We start from the raw sequence: 20,585 nt of genomic DNA, 5'->3' as shown, positions 1-20,585 counted from the left end.
GGTTCCGTGGCGGGCCTGACGGCATCGTAAATCAGCCCTGTCTGTTCGGGGTCTCCTTGCGGGAGCAACGTTTGCCATGCGTTGTGGCCGGGTGTGTTGTGTTTGTGTCAAGTCTTGTTGCGGGGTGATAGGGCCTCGACAGTGGGAGGGAGGTTGGTTCCACCACCTAGAACCCAACTGCCAGGATTGATGCAAACAAGCAAGACCAGGTTTGCGGCGGCCGGCAGAGGGGAGGCGGGTCGGGTCTTGAATTGCCCGTCGCAATCCGGGTTGGTACGCTGGCACTGCACTGCTCGTTTGGACTTGTTTTCTTGAGCAAGAGGCGTCTTGTTGTTCCGTGGCGGCGCCATTATTCCGCAGACTTTAACAGAGCTTCTATTGCTGCTGCAACTCCCTGCCGTTGGCCGATGCGCACAATGCCGATGCGCACAGCCTGAGATCCATGGTTGCGTGCTGTCCTCGAGATTGGCGTATCGATTCGATTCCCGCCAGTGATGCCAACATATCATATTATGCCCTCTTTGGTCGACAGGGAGCATCCGCGCATCGCGAGTCTTGGCAACCCCGGCTGCTTGGTCCTTTTGCTCTCCAGAGGCGGGGAGTTTTGCATCGGTCGCAGCGTCACGAGTTGAGGTGCTGATGATGGATGGGGGGGAGGCCAAGTTGGCTGGTTGAGTGGATGAGGTCGTCCGGAGTGGAGATGGAGATGGCAGAAGGACGAGTGAGGGCTGGCATCTGGTTGGCTGGCTGCAGTGCAAAAGGACCTGGCCACACCACGGAGCCCCGGGAGTGGATCGCTTTAGCGCCTCTGGGCAAATGCAGCGGATGATTTAAGGTGCACCCGGCGGCTTTGGCACCCATGTCCTTGGATGTTCGGTGGGTGCTTTTGCAGCCAAGTGCAGATGTTCCCCTTCTTGCTTGCTGGCTAGGTCGAGATAGCTAGCACGCAAGATCTTTTGTTTCTGTTACGGATACGGTAACGAGCTTATCTTGTCGTTGCCAGGAACACCCACAACCTGCAGATGCATGACGATGCGGGAGAGACGGGAGCAGCGGGAGCAGGTAGGTACTGACGATAGTCGTTGAGCAAAGACAGAGGCTTCATGCGGGCACTATCGTAGTCTGGTCGGCGTTTCCGAGACCGAACACGTCCCAGGACATGCCGTCGCCCAGTCAGATCAGACCTGTATTACGGTGAAGGGAAAAGCAGGGAGGAAAAAAAAACGCCTCTTTTCTTAGATATTTCCAATGACCTTCCATGGCGTCGACTACGTGCGTTGTCGGTGTGCAGGTTCCTACCTTAGCCCCCGAGTAGTCGCGCTGCCTCGAGTGGTGGTGCCATGGATGTATGATGATGTATCAAGGACGAAAGCTTAGATCAGGCCAAGCGTGCACGACATTGGATCGAGGCTGTGGTCTTGGTTCGATTTCGACCGACCGCGCCAATACATCCCACGAAGGAGGAACGGACTTTGTGACGTGAAGCAGAGCAAGCCACGAAAAAAAAAAAAAAAAAAAAATCTTGACTGTTTACTCCCTGCGTGTCGCAATCTTGGCTTCCATCCTGCTTGGACCTCCTGCATCTGATCCAATCTCATATACTCCTCGCCTTCTTGGGCTTTTTGAGGCTCCATTCCCTTTGCGCAACCGTCCCCGACTTGGCACCCGCTTCGCTCTTACCCTTCCTGGGCCTAGGCCCCCGACGCGAACCTACCTAACGTTGGGCAAGTGATTACGGAGGAAAGGTCGATTGGCAATTCAGGGCCATGGCAAGGGATGGATCCGGGAGACTGCTCCGAGAAGCCTTCGGAAGATAGAGATGGGTGCCAGGCATGGGAGAGTGGAAGAGGAATGGAACGAACCAGGCCAGGCAGGGCAGGCCAGGGGATGGATGGAGGATGAACCGCGACGACGTGACCAGGCCCCGGCCCCCGTACCTAGTGGGAACGCTCCAGGGCAGCTGCACCGCTCTGCACGGCGCTAGAGTGCTGTACCGCACAGCGCTGTACCGGCGGCCACTAACCCCCCAACAGTGCTCGAGCCGGGGCGTCCCCTGACCCTCCCCCCCGAGCACCCCCGAAGCCCTGCTGCCCGGCTGCATCGAGTCCACCTGAGTTGCTTACCCCAAGGCCAAGGTAGAGGGGACCGTTTTCCGGGGCTGGAGATACTTGGGCTCCCTCACATTCTTGGCCTGACGGGTGGGTATCGTACGGCGTGACATCCACCCGGAGTGACATGGATGGTCGCACTTCCCGCATGGAGTCCACCTGGCACTTCACTTCACACCCAGGCAGGTGCAGTGGAGGCGGCCACTCCTCGATCCCGCCCCTCCCCTCCATCTCCATTCGCGAGGTTCTTGTCTCCCCATCTTTTTCTCCAAACCCATCCATCCACATCCGCATCCACATCCACCCTCACCATGGACATGGTCCACGCTTCGCGCCGTCTCGATATCACCGCCAGCAGCAGAGCCTGCCATGCCCGTGCTCTGTCCTGTCTGTCCGCCCTGGCTGTAGGTCGCTCCCGCCCGTCGGTTCTTGTCGTGATTGCTATCGCCCCTCTGTTCCATTTCCATTACCTTTACAGGGGCCTCTTACCTCGTCGATACCTACTCGCTGACCTCGGCCGATATGGCTCCCCCCGCTGATCTTCTCAGTTCATCCCATCCTCGCAACGCGACAGGCTGGGGATGATGATGCCAACCGCGCCCCCATCCCCATCCCTCCCATCCATACCTTAAGCATCCCTCCACACCCATCCTTCCATTCACTTAAAGACCTCCCGCTCCTCAGGCTTGATCTTGGGCTGCTACGTACCTGTCCTCCTCCCCTCTGTCTTTTACACCCCTCCCCAAATCTAGCCGCACACTCCCACTCCCCATCGTAATCCTTGCCCTGGCTTCAGGGTCTGATTGCTACTCTCAAGTACTGGGTGATACCCTCCCCGACCTATGCAGTAGCACCCCTCGCCTCTTCATCTTGGTCTTCATCTTGCCTTATACAGTCCCCAGCGCCACTTTCATGTCAATGCGCTACTGAGAGGCGTACCTTGCTTGCCATCTTGAACACTTTAACATCGTGTGTCTCCATCTGTGAGAACCTCCACCTTCTTTCTTGTCTCTTGGATCCAACTCTTGTCTTTGGCTTCAAGTTGTTTCCAACTTGTACTCGACTCTTTCAACCTGTATGCCAAGCATATCCAGCTCACACAACCGCGTCTTGACCTCGACAACTCACTCACCCCGTTCGTCACTTATACGCTCCATATCTTGCGACCATCGACCATGACGGCCGCTCTTGCACAACCGACCGTTACGGTCAAAGACCCTTCTGCGGTTCGCAAGCGCAGAAGACGCGCCCCGGCAGGTGGTGCTTCTGATGACTGCTTTTCTTGCTCCAAGAAGAACATCAAGTGTGACCGCAGGCGGCCATACTGCTCTCAATGTCTCGAGGTTGGCAGCGAATGCTCTGGCTACAAGACACAGCTCACTTGGGGAGTTGGTGTGGCCAGCCGGGGTAAACTCCGCGGTCTGTCCTTGCCCATTGCGAAAGCGCCTCCCGTCACTCGGGAGCCCAAGAAGCACTCGGGATCTCGCTCACGGTCCAGCTCCGCTGCTGTTCCCCAGAGCATCGAGTCTGAAGAGTCTGGAAGAATGCCTCAGGGACCGATTGATATTCCCATGGTGACCCAGGTTGCGTCTGCACCCACGACTCCTTTCACAATGGCAGGATATGATTACCTTTCCATGTCTCAACCTGAGCATCCGCCTTCACTCCCTCAGGGAAGCTGGGGTAGCATCAGTTATTCCCCTGGCCAAGAACCGACACCCAAATTCAACCGATTTCCCCTTCCTCTTGTCACTGAGGACCTTGCGTCTTCCATTGACTCCCTGAATGAGGTGGACTATCTCTCCCCCATGAGCCAATCTTTCACAAGAGACGACGTATCCTACGTTCACAGCCCGTCCTACATGTACGACAGCTATACGACTGGCAACAGCTCCCCCGGCCCCCAGAGCCCTCCCGCGTCTCTCTATGTCGACCACGGCAGGACTATTGCCCCGACATCTTGCCCAAGCCTAGCACATGCGCCTTCAGAGTTGAGCTCGAGTCTCCATTCTCACATGGACAACTTCGACTCGCAGCTGAGCAGCCGCATTGTTCGGGATTGTGACTCTTTCGGTACGGTGAACTCAGCACACCGATGTCTTGTCTGTGCTAACACTTTCTAGGCGTACCTGAAGCCGAAGCATATAGCGCAAGCTACAACTCGATGCCCATCGCGTGGCAGTCGCCATCGATTCAAGAGGAGGATGTCAAGTCTCATCACTCGGACTTTGCCCCCTCGCATTGGCCCACGGCTTCCGAAACCCAATCTGTTCATGTGAGCCAGGACCTCATCTCCAAGATGCCCTTTTTTATGGATTACTACGAGAATATCATGTGCCCCTCGATGGTCTTCATTGATGGGCCACACAACCCCTTCCGAGACCATATCTTGCGACTAGCTGCAAACAGCCAGAGTCTGAGCCATGCCATTTGTGCTCTTGCATCCTGCAATCTACGCATGAAGAGGAAACTGAGTCTCGGACGTGATACTCGAGAGCTTTCTGAGAAGTTGATGGCTGACAAACACGCCGCCGAAGCCATGGCAGACACTCAGTCCGACGACCTCTCCCTCGCCGAGGAATACCAACACCGCAACTTGGCTGTGCACCTACTGAACGAGCAACTCAATGACCGGAATAAGTCGACCCACGATTCTGTCCTCGCCACGATTCTCCTCCTGTGCCACTACCGCATGGTGGAGTCGGGCATCGCCAAGTTTCATACCCAGTTCGCGGGTGTCAACAAGATCCTTGCTCTTAGGTCTCAGCAGTTTACCGCCTCGGGAGATTCTGCCTGGATGGAGGCCCTGTTCACCTATTTTGATGCCATCTCGGCAAGTATCAACGAGCGTGAAGCCCAAGTACACCCCGGATTTGGCAGCATTTCGGATGTTCAGCTTCCTGTTGGGGCCGAGAACCTGGTTGGCTGCGACTGCGAGCTCTTCAAGACAATCAGCAGACTTGGCCGCCTGAATTTGCTCTCGCAGAACCGTCCAGTCAAGTCTCGATCCCATGGCGTTTCCGGACGGTCACCTTCGCCATCATACATCTCCCCACTGGGCCATGCCCACAAAGCAACCTTTGGCATGGGCATGGGCATGGGGGTGTCGGGCCAGCAAACAGGGGATATGAATCTCGCTGATCATGGATACGAGGGCAACACATTCGGCACGACGCTTAACGGCGAGGGGCTCATCTCATCCACTAGCTCGACCACAACCTACGACGATAACCGCTCACTTTTCTGGCACGAGTGGAAGGAGGCTCGCCTAGCCCTACAGAGCTGGCAATTTGATACCTCAAGGGTCGCCGCCTCACTCCCTGGATCACCTACACAGGGGCAGTTACGCGATCTTGAATCACTGTCCGAAGCATTCCGTTATGCTGCGCTGTTGTACACAGAACGGCTTGTGAGCCCCTCGTTGCCGTCCGGTCACCAAAGCATCCAGAGCCTCGTGAGCCAAGTGATCTACTATGCAGCAAATCTGGAGACGGGCAGTAGTGCCGAGAAGTTTTTGCTTTGGCCGCTCTTTGTGGCTGGGTGCGAGTGCGTCAACGAGCTGCAGCAGGACATGGTGCGGTCAAAATGCCGGGACATCATGTTCCGCTCGGGCTACATGAACAACCTAGCGGCTCTCGAGGTGCTGGAGAGGCTATGGGCGGGAGAGTGGACGGGAGAGGAGCCGTTGAGCCCGGGGGCCAGGGCCGGGGGTCAACGCGGACCGTTCAACTGGACAAAGTGCATCGGCGGTCCCGGGGTGGAGGTGGAGTGGATCATGTTTTGATTGCAAGGATTGATACTCGGCGATTTTTGACATGTGACGGGTCTGTTCTGTGTCTGAGAGGAAAGATGATGGGAAACAGGGGGTTGTATTTCAAGGGGTGTTGTCATTACAGATGTGGGTAGGGGGATATGGGAAAGGCGTTATGCGAGTCCACAGGTGTAAGATGGAGGTTTGGAATCAATGACTAGGGATCGATCTGAGCATATGACGGGATGGATGGATATTGGAATGGCAAGGCAGGCTGGCATTATACTTGTATCATGTAACGACATGGCATCTACGGATTGGTAGACTGGAGCGCAGGCGTTTCGGCTGAGCATTTTGATGTATACATGGGTGGTTGGATTCACAGTATCTTGACTCTTGATGAGAGCCTCACCATGAATGAAAACGAAGCTACTTGATAAAAGTGCATTTTGGAGCTGATAACAGTTTACGATGACGATGATGGAGGGTCCCCCACGCCAAGTACCAGCACATGATTTCCTTGAGAAGCAGCATGTATGGAAGCGGTAGGTAATTTGTAGAATGATGCTGTCAAGTTCGAGGGGACGTCAGTGAATCTCGCCTCATGCCACGCATGCCTGAGTAGGCATAGCCCGGGATGGGATGGGGTTTCTGCTATGCCGCTATGCAGGGCTGGCACCTTCCCAGGGCTGGCACTTGCTCTCGTGGTCTTGGCTTCTTTTTCCTCTCGGCGGCGCCGCCGCCGTCGCGGGATCGCTCCGCCTATAAGGTCGTCTGGCGGAGCCGGCCGATGGATGATAAGAAGCCTGGGGCGCGGCAAGAGTCGTGATTGGACTGCGGGATGAGATTGACCAGGCTTGGAAAGTCGTGGGATTGGGTCTTGTCAAACTGCGGGAATAAGAAGGATCGACAGGTAGGATGTTGGAGGTTCAGGTTTACAGAAAAAAAAAAGGAAAAGCCAAACTTGAGAAATGTTACAGTATCAAACCTTCTTGCATGACGATGATCAATAAGGCGAGACAGCAGAAGCAAGGTGCAGCAGGGAAAAAAGCCCACACACCCCCATGTTTTCAGCTCCCCTTCCAGGCTGCCAGTTACCGACAAAACAAAATGCAACAGTGGCAGGGACCCTGGCCAGCGATCTCTGTCTCTTGTTAACGTGTCTATGTATGTGGCTTTGAGACAAGAGGTATCCATAGAAAAAGTCAACAAGAACCCCTGGAGCTTTCAGCTAACTAGTATGTAATATGTACTACACGCCCCCCATCTCCAACGGCATCGTTACAAGAGAAGGGGGGCGAAAGGGGGGTCGGTGAGCAAAAATGAGATGGATAGACTTCCACTTCATGCTGGTTTCAGGCGTTGGTTGGTTTAGCTTGGGTGACGATGGCATCCTGTAGGTTCGTTCCTTCAGGTGTGTGCTTGGGGTTCGGAAGGCCCGATCAAAGTGTCAAATGTGGCTGGCTGCATGGTGTGATGATTCCTTGACATGACTGGTTTCCGCTCTCGTGCAGCGTTAATAGAGGAGAAAGGGGGTTTGAGAAGAGTTTGATGCTAGTTACTGCTGTCTCTTTGCTAAACGTGCTTGTCAACTCCATCTCTATGCCGAGTCAGTGAGCCCTCCGTTGCAGATGAGGCTGGGGAGCTTCTTGTCTCTGACAACAACGCTCCAACAGAAGCCGCTTGACGATACCAGTCTCTTGCTTCCGCGGGGCGAGCCTTGATCGTCCCTAGTGATAGTAGTAACTTGTTGAGACCATTACAGGTCAGGTATTTGCGTGCCCCAGTCCTCACTGAATGTCATCGATAGTATTGCGCTGCCGTTCCACGATCTCCCCCTTTCCGCCTCCTTCCACATCTTCGTTGGGAGTAGCGACCAAGTCCGTCTGTAGGCTCTTGTGTACCATCGACCGTGGTATCGTCTGGTTCAGTTTCGCCTCGTCCATCTCCGCCATCACCTCCAACTCTTCTTCCGTACCTATCTCCAAGACATCCTCCCACTCATCGGCCGGCGTCGTGGCTTCATCGGCATTGTCAAACAACGGTGGTGGCGGGAGGCGGCGGGTTGGACGGCGCAAGCCTCCATTCTTCATATGCTCCAGCATGATGCTGCCTATATCATGTCAGTAAGGGCAGTAGCAAAGGAGTCGCAAATGTCGACATACGATAAACTGTCCAGAAGGCCGAGTGGGACTGCTCCTTAAGCAGTTTCTTGGTCTCTCGCAGAGCGTCGTGCGTGACGATAAAGTCCCAGAACCTCAGAGACCTCAACTGCTCAACCCTGTCTTCGAGCTTGTGTTTAACCCGGGCACCCCCGTGAACCGACTTAAAAACCACGAGGCCGTACTCGAGCGTCCACTCGCCAACCCACTGAATCTCCTCGATCTGGGACATCAGGGCCGTATCGCGGTGACGTTGCTTAACCAGCTCTCTGCGACGCATGCCATCGATCCTCGTCTCGATCAAGGCACGGGGCCCAGGTTGCTGGCAAGCACGCATTATCTGAACCGACCAGTCGTCCTCTCGCTCCTCGTCGATCTCATCGTTGATGCGGGTGTGGCATTGTTCGCAGCACCACAGATATCGAGTCTTGACGAGGACCTTGCGCTTCTCGAGGGGGCAGAAGTCTTCGCAGTCGGCGGTGCAGCCGATCTTGAAGAGATTGTGGTGGCGGCATTGGGCGTATGTCAAGATGGCGAAGCAGCACGGCATGGTGATGTCGAATGGTGGTGTGGAATAGATGCGGTGATGTGCGTGCTAGGAGCAAGTCGAGAGATGCCTCATTCAAGATTCAGGTAGGCCAGGCCATATGTTCAACTGTCAGGCGCCGTAGCCGTACCTGTCTGCAGCCGCTGACCTGCCCTCAAACGTCCCCCCTCGTCGTTGGGAAGCAGCCACAGACCTCGATGATGCCCACTGAAGCATTGTCACCTGCTAATCACAGCAACTGAGGTGCCTCCTTGTTCAACACCAGCCCAAACTCTCCTCTCGCGTTCGGCCGGAAAAGGGGCGGTCTGCATGTGCCACCGATTTTCAGCGTTCAAGACCAAAGAGAGCGATACGTACCGACAAACGAACAAACACTGCGAGCAAGGTACCCCAGGATATGTCCCAATCAAACAAAACAAGAGCCGTTTTTGCAATTTTGTGTGTGTGTGCGGTGTATGTGTGTCCGATACGCGGGTATCCATCTACACGGCCCATCTGATGCCAATTATTCTACAGAGAATTCATCCCACTCCTCAACACCATGCCGCAATCCCTAACACAATGGTGAATCTTTGAATGCAACGTAAATCATCCCCTTCTCGCCTCTCCCCTCGCCATCCTTCCCCTGTCTCGCCCCTTCTAGGACCCCGCGTTTGTAACGAGGGTGAGCTCCGGGAAGTACTGCGAAAGCTTCCTTGGGTTCCGCACCTCTGCCCGAGTCGGCTCCTCCGTGTCTGATATCTGGTCCAAATCTGTCGTTGAGCCAAAGCTCTGATTGCTATCGAGGAGCTGAATCGACCGTCTCTTGACCTTGATGTTTCCCTGGGCAGGCACAGGTCTGTTGCTGGCCTCACTTGGTGGTGATGCTTGCACCGAGTGCGAGATCGGGGTTGATTCGCGCATAGATGCAGGTGTCCGAGATCGGCGGGCGATATCTGGGCTGAGGCTTCTGGATGGGCCAAACTGCAAGGATGCTGTCATCATCTTGCGGTAGCTGTCGAGCTCGTGCTGGTGGCGATCAACCATTCCGGGGCTGGCTGACTCGCTACGGGTCTTTTCGTTCGAAGTCAAGCCCTTAGCCTGGACATATGCGCTGGAGCGGATGTGGTGAGGATCCCGCTCGTAGTACTTGTCAACGATGGGGTGAACCATGACGGTTTGTCTGTGGATCGTCAAGAGGGAGTTTGTAGGCACGTTGACCCAGTTCTCTGCTTCAAGTCAGTTATCCGCCCTTTCTTGGTCGCTAGAACCTCGAACATACCTCTCTCAAATGTCAGGGGCTCGCTCGCCACAAGCACAATGTCAGCTCCCTTGTCCTTGCGCTCCATCTGGTATTGCCTATCGTCCGCGGACTGTGTGCGTGTCGTCCATTGGGTTCCAGAAGAGTAGTACAAGCTGGCCGCCTCGTTATCGGAGCTATTGATGTATCGGGTGCAGATGACGCTGTGGCCGTCGGTCACGGCAAAGTTGAGCAGACTTGTGGTGTCGACGTCCTCGTTTTGTAGGATGCTCTCAGGGATCGAATCGATCAGCTCGTTGATCTGAGCAATCGTGCGCAGCATGGCCTTTCGCAGCACGGTAGGGCCAAAGCCGGTCTCGGGGCAGGCGCTCGGGTTGTGGCCAAGCCGCTCGAGTGTGTCAAGGAACAGGGCAAAGGCCCATTCGCTGTCGGTGCCGCCCTTGACGCCAAGGTACCACTTGTCGGCCAGACGCTCACCGAGGCGGCGCTTGATGTGCTTCCATCCTCCGAGTCCTCCATTGTGCATCCACATGAGGCTGCCGTGGGTGAAGGGATGGCAGTTGTCCTCGCTCAGGGAGCCCTCGGTCGTAGCTCGAACATGGCCAAAGATAAGGCGGGAAGCGGTCTTGGAGGCGATGCGCTGCAGGTTAGTGCAGTTCCAGGCGGGAATGGTCGAGGTGAAAAGGCAGGGCGCGGCGCCGAGCTTGGGGTCGGTGTAGAAGCCTATGCCGAAGCCATCTGCATTGTTCTGGCCACGTCTTGTGTCCTACAGATGATAATCTGTTAGATGGTGTTCTTTGACCTGGGGTACATGGCGTGGAGTGACTCACGAGACGCAGACGGGAGTCAAAGGATTGCTTGAGAATCGAGTGAGTCGGATCGAGGATCAGCTTGGACAGAAGAATCTCGTCGCTTCCCTTGTAGACCTAGAACAGTAAGATCTAGGGTCAGTACATACGTTGTTGCGTCGCACTGCGACCGAGGGGCCGGCTTCGGGCAAGGAAGGGGTTAGCAGAAACGCACCAGGAAACGGCACATGATGATGCTCGTGCGCGCAAAAATCTGGCCAGGACCGACGATGCAGAGATCAAGAGGCAGAAAAGGGAGATGGGTTTTTCAAGGGGAGAAAAAGAAAAGAAAAAATTCTATGCAGAGAGAAGGATTGCGTGTTTCCAAGAAGAAGACACAGGCACGCGCAGGCAGGCAGTTTATGGATGGATGGTTGAATCAATGTGAGGGATGACACCATTGGTTTGCTTTTTGGGCTATCGGTGGACGGACCATCGGCATCGGTGGGAGTCTAAGACAAGGCTGAGAGGGAAGGGGGCGAGGGGGCCAATGAAAGGGGAGGTAAAAATAGGGGGTAGTAGAGAGGGATAGGGGATAAATGGACGAAATAGATTAAAGTTTATAGACGTTGCGTCAGAAAATGTCTATCTTGAAGGTAAATATCTGGTTGAGACCGGCCCATGTTAATTCCCAGTGTTTGCTTGCTCGCCTGGTTCCTGCAGCAGTTGTCCGTAGCCCCATGGCATCATCAGATAACGAGGCTGCAACGCTCCAATCCGCTGCATTTTTAAGGGCCGACATCCATCAACGGGAGCCCAACGGATCCATTGGACCTGATGAATGGGCCCTTGCAGTTGGGATTTCCGGGGGAGTGGCCCGCCGACGGGTGGAGCATCTCACAGCCCGTCCGTCTGCTTGGTCTGACAATGACAGCTCTCTCGTCATCCATGGAATGAAGACTTTCCTTCCAGTGACTCAAATACCCCATCGCCATGGTTCATTTCGTATACGGCTTCTGTCTCATCACGCCACTGAATCCCTGTGAAGCCGTGATGCATGTCTTTGACCTTGCCCTGGCTTAACCGGAACTCTCAGGGGCCCGGGCGTCCGTCTTCAGCGTGCCGTCCATCTGTTGGGGGGGACGTGGGATGTAGCGGCAATGCGGCTTCCAACTCCCGCCCGGGCCTCCTCTAGCGTCACCACCTGCCGCTGCCGCCCCTTGTTGCTTGTTGCCCTGCCCACGAGCCACAGCGCACTGTCGTGTGCCAAGATGTGGCTGACCATGGTGTGGCTGTGCGCCCGGACCTCTCTACGCGAGACCGGCGCCCATTTACACGCTCCGCGTCCTTCGCGACCGCGTCTTCGATCCACATTTTGCGCCTCCCAACCCCGGCCTTTTGGCCTCCCCGCGCCTAGCTATAACCCGGCAACAGAAACTCTAGCCAGGTCTCGCTTGGATCTTTTTTCCCCGAGTTGGCCAAATGTTCTGTTCTAATTACTTCCATTTTTATCAACCCGAGTGACAAGCCCAGATCAAAGCTCAACTCCATCCATCCCATATATAACCTCAAAAATCCTGGTTCGAAAGGAGCGTCATGGAGCCTCACGGAGCTACAGCGTCCTCTTCCTCCGCCATGGCATCCTCACCAGCCGCCGCCTCTGGCCTCCCGACGCCTTCGCAGTCGTCTCGACGAAAAGCAAACCCTTCCATCACCCCCCGACGCTTCACCCGTTTCTGGTACCAGAGGCAAGCCCAAACCGAAGAGCTGCCAAAACCTAGGAGCATCCTTGGCAACCTGGACTCGTCAGCCGTCAACCACCGACAATTTCTCTCGCCTCAATCTCTCTTTAGCGACCCCATTGCATCCGATCCCATCTCTCCTCCGTCTCCAACCAGCCGATTACAGGATGACTCGAGGAAACGGAAGCTTCAGGCCGGACAGGCTGAGCCCGACTTCAAGAGGCCTGCTCTCAACCTTGAGAACATGCCTCCACTCCGACTCAATCTCACAGCCCAAGCATCCCAGGAGAACGATGTTACCTTATCCGATACTTCCACAAAGGCTCAAGATAGTCAAGAGAGTCTCAACAGCCGTAGAAAAGCTACTCTGGTATGGAAGCGTCCCAACCTCACACCGTCTTCATCCCTGCTAACCCTCCATCAGAGCGACTTCTTCAAAGCCAGCCGTGGCGGTGCTCAAGCATTGAAGAAAAAAACAAGCTCTGTCAGTTTCCATAGCCCTGCTGACGCGGTAGAGCCCAATAACGTATGTCACCATTCCCAGATTTCTGTCGGCGTCACTGACATCATGGCTTAGGCACTGGAAGGATACGCACCAAGACCGATTAGGAAATTTGGCAACCGAGGATTCGAAGCTCAACTACTCAACCGCGAACATGGGTTCGGATATCCCAATGGCCACACATATCTTCACACCCCAGCTTATGACATCCGTTCCGAGACGGCCAACTTTCACAGCCGTAGCACCGATTATCATGAGTGTGTCGCCCGAGACAGGCCTGGCAACACCATCCCATTCTGCCTTGCCAGCGCCAACAGTGCCCCGGTAACCGCCATTGGTGATGAAGAAGGCTGCGTGAGATTCTTCAACACGACTTCAACCGACAATCCCGCTGAGGACAAGGTTGATGCTCACTTCCAAGTCCACGACAATGCTATCTGGGACATGGCTTTCTCGAGGGACGACCTCCGCCTTGCAACAGCTTCTGGTGAATCAGGCGTCATCATCGACACCATTACACAGACCGTTGCAGCCAAGCTTGAGGGTGGTCACTGGGACTCGACACGGCAAATCGCATGGCAGAAGGGACAAACCACGGGCAACGTCTTGGCCACCTCGGATAAGGCTGGACGCATTCGCCTGTGGGATCTGCGATGCCCCGAAGCCCGCAGCAAGAGCTTTTCTACCCGTTCTAGTTCCAGCGAATCCAAGGCTCGCCGGGTTGTCGTCGAGAGGGATAGAAACCTCGACCCCTTCCGCGCGGCCACCGCCAACATTCTCGATAGAACTCATGAACGTACCATGGCGGGCAACACCTCGACCGCATCCGTCACCGCCATCCAATGGCTTCCCGCTGACCGTGAGCACCTGCTCCTTTCGGCTTCTGAGGCTGAGGCTGTCGTCAAGCTCTGGGATCTCCGATATATCAAGCCTCGCCGCCAGGAGAAGAGCACCCCCTTGGCTTCCACCCGCGCGCCGACCTCGCACGCCTGGCGATCCTATGGCATTACCTCTCTAGCTCTTAGCAACGATGCTGCTCGCATGTACGCCGTCTGCAAGGACAACACCGTTTACGCATATTCCACTGCTCATCTGATGCTCGGTCACGCCCCCGAACTGGAGGATTTCGCTACAAAGCGTCGACCAACCGGTGTCGAGGGCCTCGGACCCCTCTACGGCTTTAAGCACGACTTGTTCTCCGCCCGAACCTTTTACGTCAAGTGCAGCATCCGCCAGAAGGGTCTCTCACACAGTTCCGACCTCCTCGCTGTCGGAAGCACCTCTTCATCCGTTATGCTCTTCCCTACCGATGAGCGCTATCTCCGCTCGGCCTGTGATCAGCGTGCCCACGTCCTCGACTCTCCAGGCTCCGCCATCACTCCCTCCCGCTCCTTCTCAGCCCCGGAGACTTCGTTCCCCATTTTCCGCACTGGCACGCCCCTCATCCATGGACACTCAAGCGAGGTCACCAACATCAGCTGGACCCACGACGGCAAGCTCGTCAGCGCTTCTGATGACTACATTGTGCGCCAGTGGCAGGAGAACGGCGAGCGCGCACGACACTACAGACAGGTTGGCGACTTTGGTGGTGAGCGTCACATGGCAGGCTGGGCCGACGTGGGCGACGACTGGGACGCCGAGGATGATGAAGAGTAGGAGAAAGATGAGAGCGAGTGTTCTTGACAAGTCTCTTTCAGGCATTGTTTCCTTTTTTTTTACATTGTTATGATACCCCAACCACATTGTAAGGCGTTTCAAGTATAGGTAGATACTTCTTGGTAGAGTCCTGGATTTGACGGACTCGGAAATGGAGTAGAAACGGACCCATTAGCATGAGAAGGTGTTAGTTACTTGAGTTAGTACCTAGATGTAACACAACATCTAGAATAACACGATATTTCCAGCGAAGCCTACTTGTTGATCAACGTGAAATGTCTGGGGATTAAACATCCGTATGTACTGTATTGGCTGTCTCTAGGGTCATAATTGTTTCTATTGTATGGTTTGTTCATGTATCCATGGGTATCGAGTACAATCGTATGCGCGTGCTCAAAGGCAAAGAAACCCCGCCAAACTCCTGTGTAGACATGCGTGTTCCTCCCAAAATGGGTATCCTGGGTGCTTCATTACTTAGAAAGGAAAACAAAGAAAGAAAAAATGCCAGACAGAATGAGGTCGCCAACATCAATGTCAGGCATCAGGCGTCCAGAGCCATGTCCTCGCCTCGTCTAGCAGAGAAGAGAACTCCATATGTAAGAGCACAAAAGGCCGCCAGCATTAGCCAATTGATTACATGCATGCTTTGAAACCTCTGGGACGCGAGCTTAAGGCACTCTTGGAGGCCATGCTTAGTCTTGGCTAGATCGCTGGGGGTTCGTGTTGGCTTGGGGAGGGCCTTCTCAAATCTCATAGACTTGGAGGCCGGACAAGATGCAGCGCCACTGTCGGCCCTAGAAACATCAGGGTGCCCAGTTGGTGCGACAAATTCGCCTTGAGAGGGGGAAGAAGCCGACGTGTTTACCCAGCTTTTCCATACTTGTCTAACACCATCCGATGACAACGTCGAGGTTCGTGCGCTTCGTTCCTTGGTGATGGACACACTGTCCCTGATGCGAGAGCGGAAAGGATGGAACTGGTCGACAAGCTCAAAGAGAGAAGATGTTGTGCTGCTGCTGTCCTTCCGTTCAGGGTCGCCGCAAACCGAGTCAAGTTGATGGATCAGGAGAGTCATATTCTCAAAAATGCAGACTGACTCTTGGACAATATCTTGTTTCTCGCGGGCCGTCAACCTCTTCTCTGCATCCAAAAGACGTTGCTTAAACTCGCGCTTTAGGTCCTCGCCATCCTCGGGTGTCTGAAAATGGAAGAACCTCAGGGGCATCGTATGTGTAGCATGACAATAATGGTCATGGTCGGGAAGTTGTTCGTCAGATAGGCCGCTGGCTCGCTTAGTTGGCCTCGTGCTCTGCTGACAAGGGAGAGAGGTCGGTTTGATGGGGGAAGGTAGATGGTTCCAAAAGTCATCCCCTGCCGACTCCAAGGTAGCTCTAATGAAGCGACCTCCAGCAAAGAGCGCCATAAACAGGATATAGGAGTAGGCCAGGAGAACATGGGGCCGGTGTTGGACTGATCTCTTGATGTGCTGAATGAAATCTCCCAAACGTCCACTCTGTTCAACAAACCGTAGTTGATCTTCCACGAGACTGTCTGACCATCCTGTTATATGTGCGATATCTGCCTTGAGGCGATCAGACCGCATCAGGCCAGGAAGGAAAACATGCTGAAGGAGAGACTGCATCCTGTTGCAACCCGAGAGCCTGTGTACATCAGAGGCAGGGAGAGTGGTGTCAGGGCCATGAGGGTTGGTTTCCTTCTCGTCAACGTCATTGACCGGAGAGTCCAGGATATCGCGCCATAGTGCCTCAAAGGTCATGTAGATGGGTGTGATGTGGAGGAGTCCCGAGATATAGAGAGTAGGATCTTGAGCACGGGGAGGAAGCGCGAGCGGCAGGCGAGCGATGATGAGCTTGTTAAGCTTGGCGTGGATGCCCCTGGTGGCAGCAACGATGGACTCGGCTAACGGACGATCATGATTGTGGTGAGGCTGAGAATCGTTGGGAACATCATGAGTCGACGTCATGTTTGCCGTATGAAGGCGTCGGCCAGCTTGAGCCGCCTAGCCACAGGAAATGGTTGTTGCACCACAGTGGAAATAGACTATGCAGGCAGTGCTGACGGGCGGTTCTGAGAGATGATAGGTAGGAAATGAGCGAGAACTATATGTGAGAGAGCGAGGCGATCTGAGGAAGTAGAATAGGGACGAGATAGATCGAGATCGAGGTTGAGTGAAAAAGGTCGAAATGATGGATGATGTCGGAAGAAGAAAGGTTCGGGGTTAACGGTGCTTAAGGCCTTGACGTTGTTTTTTCAACGTTGTCAATCAGTGAAGGTGCGATGGAGGCCTGGTCCTTCCCAGGTTCCCAACATGTCGCCTCCTTCCCAATTCGAGTGTGATTCGCCGCCGCAACTTTTTTTCCTATTTCGATTCACCATGGATCTTATCTTCGCTTCATCCATCCCATAGATCTCATTGCCGCCACCAACTTCAGGGACCAGCAAAGGACCCTACGACCCATGACCCCGGCGTGTAACAGAGAGGCCCGCCCGGAATGCTTCATCGAGATCGAGGTTTTGGTGTCCCATCGACGACCGGCGCACTTTCAGCCCCGCCGTCCCCCAAGTGCGTGACCCGCTCAGCGGATCGCTCTGCTGGCGTGCGCCGCATAGAGGCATAAGAAAGGCAGACAGATTTCGAGTTCGAGACCCGGAGGCCCCTACATTTGTCAAGATACATTTCTGTAAATTACAAAACAAGGCTGAAGTCACGTCTTGGGTTCTCCAGTCTAGATTCTTTGACTAAAGGCTGTTCTGACAAACACTGACTCAGTGAATTCCAGTCCACATGCCCGTGACACCTCTTCATGCAGCACTCGTAAAATTGCCTTGCCTGAAGCCAACCTACATAACACATACAACTTATATGCTGTATCTACACGTGTAGTAGCGAAAGCTTCCCGGAGGCAACTATCGTGTGACCCCTGTTGCACATCTCCCGCCCAGGGTCCCGCTCGGTCCCCGCCGAGATCGAAGTCTCGGCAAGATCATCGCAGGATCCATGTGACCGAGGTTGAGGCTATGAATAACTTCAAGGGTCCAGAACGCCCGGGCCTGGTGCGATCAACACTTGGTTGGTGAGTTGTCTGGATCGTGCATGTTGAATGGGACCCTGAGGTCGCGCGCTCTTTTCCACCACTTATAGCCATCTAACCAAAACTCCTGATATCCCATGCCTCGGTATCTTGCTGTGTTGAGAATCCAAACAGTGTAAAGTCGTAAAAGTCATCCAAGTGCTTTCTCTTCCATACGCCCTACATCACATCACTGGCTGCCCTCTCCAAGTCATCGTTCTTCTTGCTGTCCTCCGCATCATCACTCTCGCGGCTCACCACAATAAAAGAAACAAACACGACCGTTGCTCCTACCCAATATGTGAAGCTTGAGTATCGGCTGTACTGCAGCATCTCGCCGATCAAGGACAGCGGGATCGTGAGTGACAGGCCCACAGTCACCACCAACGGTGTGGTCATGAGCAGTGCCAGTGCCCACGAGATGTCGCTGATGAAGGATGACACGGCATTGAACTGGGTAGGACAGGTTAGCAGGATGACCTGAAATAGAAGAGTCAAGTGAGCACTCACAATAATGATACCCCAGATTGTAGCATCTGGTGGAAGTTCAAACTGATGCCAAGTTAGTGAGATATGACAGCGGGCATGGAATGTGACCTACCGTTTCCAAGCCTGTCCAGTGCAGGATGAAGAAAAGAGGCCACAAGAGTATCAAGTTGAACACACCAACCAGCCCAAAGAACAGCTGCATGTCCACCTTGTCCTCATCGGGAACCCTCCTCTTCATCACCGTCACATATATGCCGTAGATAACCGCACTCAGAAACGCCATCGAGTCACCAATAGCAATCTGTGCCGTCGTCTTGTGTGGGAACGATCCCCGGTCCTCGTCACTCGTGCCAGACATGTCCACAGTAGAAATGAGTATGACACCGGCGAGCGATGCTCCCACACCGAGAAGCTTCGGTGTCGAGAAGCGCTCGATTCCGAAGAAAGAGCAGAAGATGAGCGTCCACACGCTACTTGTCGATGTCAAAATCGTGACGCTGGCAACGCTCGTGTACTCCAGGCAGGCCGAGGAGAAGTAGTTGGCGAGGAACCAGAGCATGCAGAACTCGAAACTTAGAACCGCGGTTTCGTGAAGTCCCAGCTTCTCGTCCGTCTTTGTGTTCTCTGCGCTGCCATAGCCCTCCGATATCAAACGTTCGCCGGCTCCCTCGTCTTCGTCCTCGCGCAGCGTCTTTGTCCGAGTCGTACCCTGCTTGTAGTCCGCCCATAGCTGAGTCGCATCATGTCGCAATCCACGGAAACCAGTCCTCCTCAGATATCGAAGAAATTTGGGTGCCAACGAGATGGCAAATATCGAGGTATTGACGTATACGACAAAGAACGGCTTGTTGTAGGTTTGGTCGGCAAAGATGTACTACCACAGTGATTAGCACCGGATGTCGGGGGAAGTCAGCAGGTCGCGTACACTGGCGATAAAGTTGTAAAGCGTCCAGAGAAACACCGTCAGCATCAACAGCGCGAAGCCCACCGTCCTCCGAGCAACTCCGCCCAACCCTAGCTTTGCCCTCAATCCATAGCCGGTCGGGGACGTTGACCTCGGTTCGAGTAGGGGACTCGTCGGAACTGCCACATCGTCTGTCTCGTCGTGTACGTGCTGTCGTTCGCGTGCGTATGTGCCCTCCCCCGATCGCGTCGACTCAGGCCGCGACATCCTGAATGTCTTGTCGCGACGACGTCGAGATTACCCCGGACCGTTTGTGCGTAATCTCGGCCGGGATCGCGATAAGCGATGACGTTTGGTTGGCGATATCGGCTCGGCGCGTCGTCAGCGGGGAGCACCGAGGTTTGAAGCTCGACTCAACACTGGGAAGAGTGAAAGGATCAAAAGATCTTGCCGTGGGACGGAAACTGGTGAAATGTCAGGGTCGTGAGCACGCAACCACTCGAGGCGGGGAGATGATTAAAGACCTTCCATCCCTTCCCGTGCCGCGCCCCCCCGCCGAACCCGATCTGGTAAGTCTGCACATGAGTCGCTTGCGATAACACAGGGTTTGATCCGGTACCGGGGACCTGAATTAGAGACAGCTTCACGCGAGGTAATTCGTTTAAGGTGGGACATTATTCATGCTGTACCAATGGATATTTTCCCTAGCTTATCTTGACAGCCGTTGTGGAGAGGTACGATCAAGTCCACAATGCTTGAACTCTGCATGAACTTTGATAACGTGCCACGCTCAATTCAATTCATGATCAAGAGAAGATAGATATTTTAAGACACCAATTTGGCTACCCGAGGAGAGTTATTTCACGCTCATGCATCGCTTACATCCCACCATGAGAATAAAAAGAATACTGGGGAAAGGCCATCTAAAAGCTCCAATTTGCCTTGGGTTATGGTACAAGAAGAAGGCGGCTGTTGAAATGACAATGGATCCAAACTGCCAATAAACCAACAGAGTGAGTTACTGATGAGACTAAATTCGGCTGGTATAGCTCTTCTAGGGCGGATGCCAAATATCCGAGTTGGTGTACCAAGTAAGATCTAACCCCTATGATGAATCACAAGTAAGTCGCCATGGCCGCCCATCACCTTAGAGTGTTTGATCCTGAGGATGGATATCTCCGTTCCACATGCCGAGCAAGTGCAAGCCTTGTCTAGTGCGAGTCAATGCATCACCAGAACTTTGAAATCTTCAGGTTGTACGAATCCCATCATCTAGGCAAGTGCGGTCACATGTAGCTTCATAGGAAGGAGTAGAATAACACAGCGTCTCACCTCCACAATACTTTCCTACCTGGGTAGGTAGCTAGAGGTATTTACCTTTTCCTCTGTGGGATAGGGTAGGTACCTATCTACTCATGTCGACGGCTGATGCTTCCAACCTGAACCTATCACACAAGCGCCTTCCAATGGATGGATGTTATCTACCAACAGCAGATACCTACCTACGTCCCCAAATACAGCCTCTCTCTATTCATCATCTGTTGGTAGTTTCCTCTTTCAACAAACGATACCACGAGCTTCATCAGCTACTACCAAGATCAATA

General features: G+C 54.2%; 6 protein-coding genes across 6 annotated transcripts; 2 read left to right on the top strand and 4 right to left on the bottom strand.

Annotated features, from left to right (window-relative positions):
- Positions 1-3,283: 3,283 nt before the first annotated feature.
- Positions 3,284-5,892, top strand: NCS57_01149600 (Zn(2)-C6 fungal-type domain-containing protein; the record flags this gene model as incomplete). Its single annotated transcript, XM_053061211.1, has 2 exons — positions 3,284-4,181; positions 4,232-5,892. 2 exons carry the CDS (start codon positions 3,284-3,286, stop codon positions 5,890-5,892), a joined length of 2,559 nt encoding a protein of 852 aa, XP_052909597.1.
- Positions 5,893-7,649: 1,757 nt separating this feature from the next.
- Positions 7,650-8,571, bottom strand: NCS57_01149500 (uncharacterized protein; the record flags this gene model as incomplete). Its single annotated transcript, XM_053061210.1, has 2 exons — positions 7,650-7,972; positions 8,025-8,571. 2 exons carry the CDS (start codon positions 8,569-8,571, stop codon positions 7,650-7,652), a joined length of 870 nt encoding a protein of 289 aa, XP_052909596.1.
- Positions 8,572-9,207: 636 nt separating this feature from the next.
- On the bottom strand, positions 9,208-10,846 carry NCS57_01149400 (uncharacterized protein; the record flags this gene model as incomplete). Its single annotated transcript, XM_053061209.1, has 4 exons — positions 9,208-9,776; positions 9,830-10,574; positions 10,639-10,734; positions 10,832-10,846. 4 exons carry the CDS (start codon positions 10,844-10,846, stop codon positions 9,208-9,210), a joined length of 1,425 nt encoding a protein of 474 aa, XP_052909595.1.
- Positions 10,847-12,192: 1,346 nt separating this feature from the next.
- NCS57_01149300 (uncharacterized protein) lies at positions 12,193-14,496 on the top strand (the record flags this gene model as incomplete). The annotated part of the gene is made up of 3 exons (XM_053061208.1): positions 12,193-12,708; positions 12,763-12,864; positions 12,916-14,496. The coding sequence occupies 3 exons, from the start codon at positions 12,193-12,195 to the stop codon at positions 14,494-14,496; spliced, it is 2,199 nt and encodes a 732-aa protein (XP_052909594.1).
- Positions 14,497-15,037: 541 nt separating this feature from the next.
- On the bottom strand, positions 15,038-16,480 carry NCS57_01149200 (uncharacterized protein; the record flags this gene model as incomplete). The annotated part of the gene is made up of 1 exon (XM_053061207.1): positions 15,038-16,480. The coding sequence occupies one exon, from the start codon at positions 16,478-16,480 to the stop codon at positions 15,038-15,040; it is 1,443 nt and encodes a 480-aa protein (XP_052909593.1).
- Positions 16,481-17,768: 1,288 nt separating this feature from the next.
- On the bottom strand, positions 17,769-19,248 carry NCS57_01149100 (EamA domain-containing protein; the record flags this gene model as incomplete). Its single annotated transcript, XM_053061206.1, has 4 exons — positions 17,769-18,041; positions 18,099-18,140; positions 18,190-18,951; positions 19,003-19,248. The coding sequence occupies 4 exons, from the start codon at positions 19,246-19,248 to the stop codon at positions 17,769-17,771; spliced, it is 1,323 nt and encodes a 440-aa protein (XP_052909592.1).
- Positions 19,249-20,585: the final 1,337 nt, after the last annotated feature.

The sequence above is a fragment of the Fusarium keratoplasticum genome, chromosome 9, assembly GCF_025433545.1.
Source record: "Fusarium keratoplasticum isolate Fu6.1 chromosome 9, whole genome shotgun sequence".
Taxonomy (NCBI): domain Eukaryota; kingdom Fungi; phylum Ascomycota; class Sordariomycetes; order Hypocreales; family Nectriaceae; genus Fusarium; species Fusarium keratoplasticum.
Note: the sequence above shows the minus strand (reverse complement) of the source record. Positions and strands in the feature narration are given on the sequence as shown.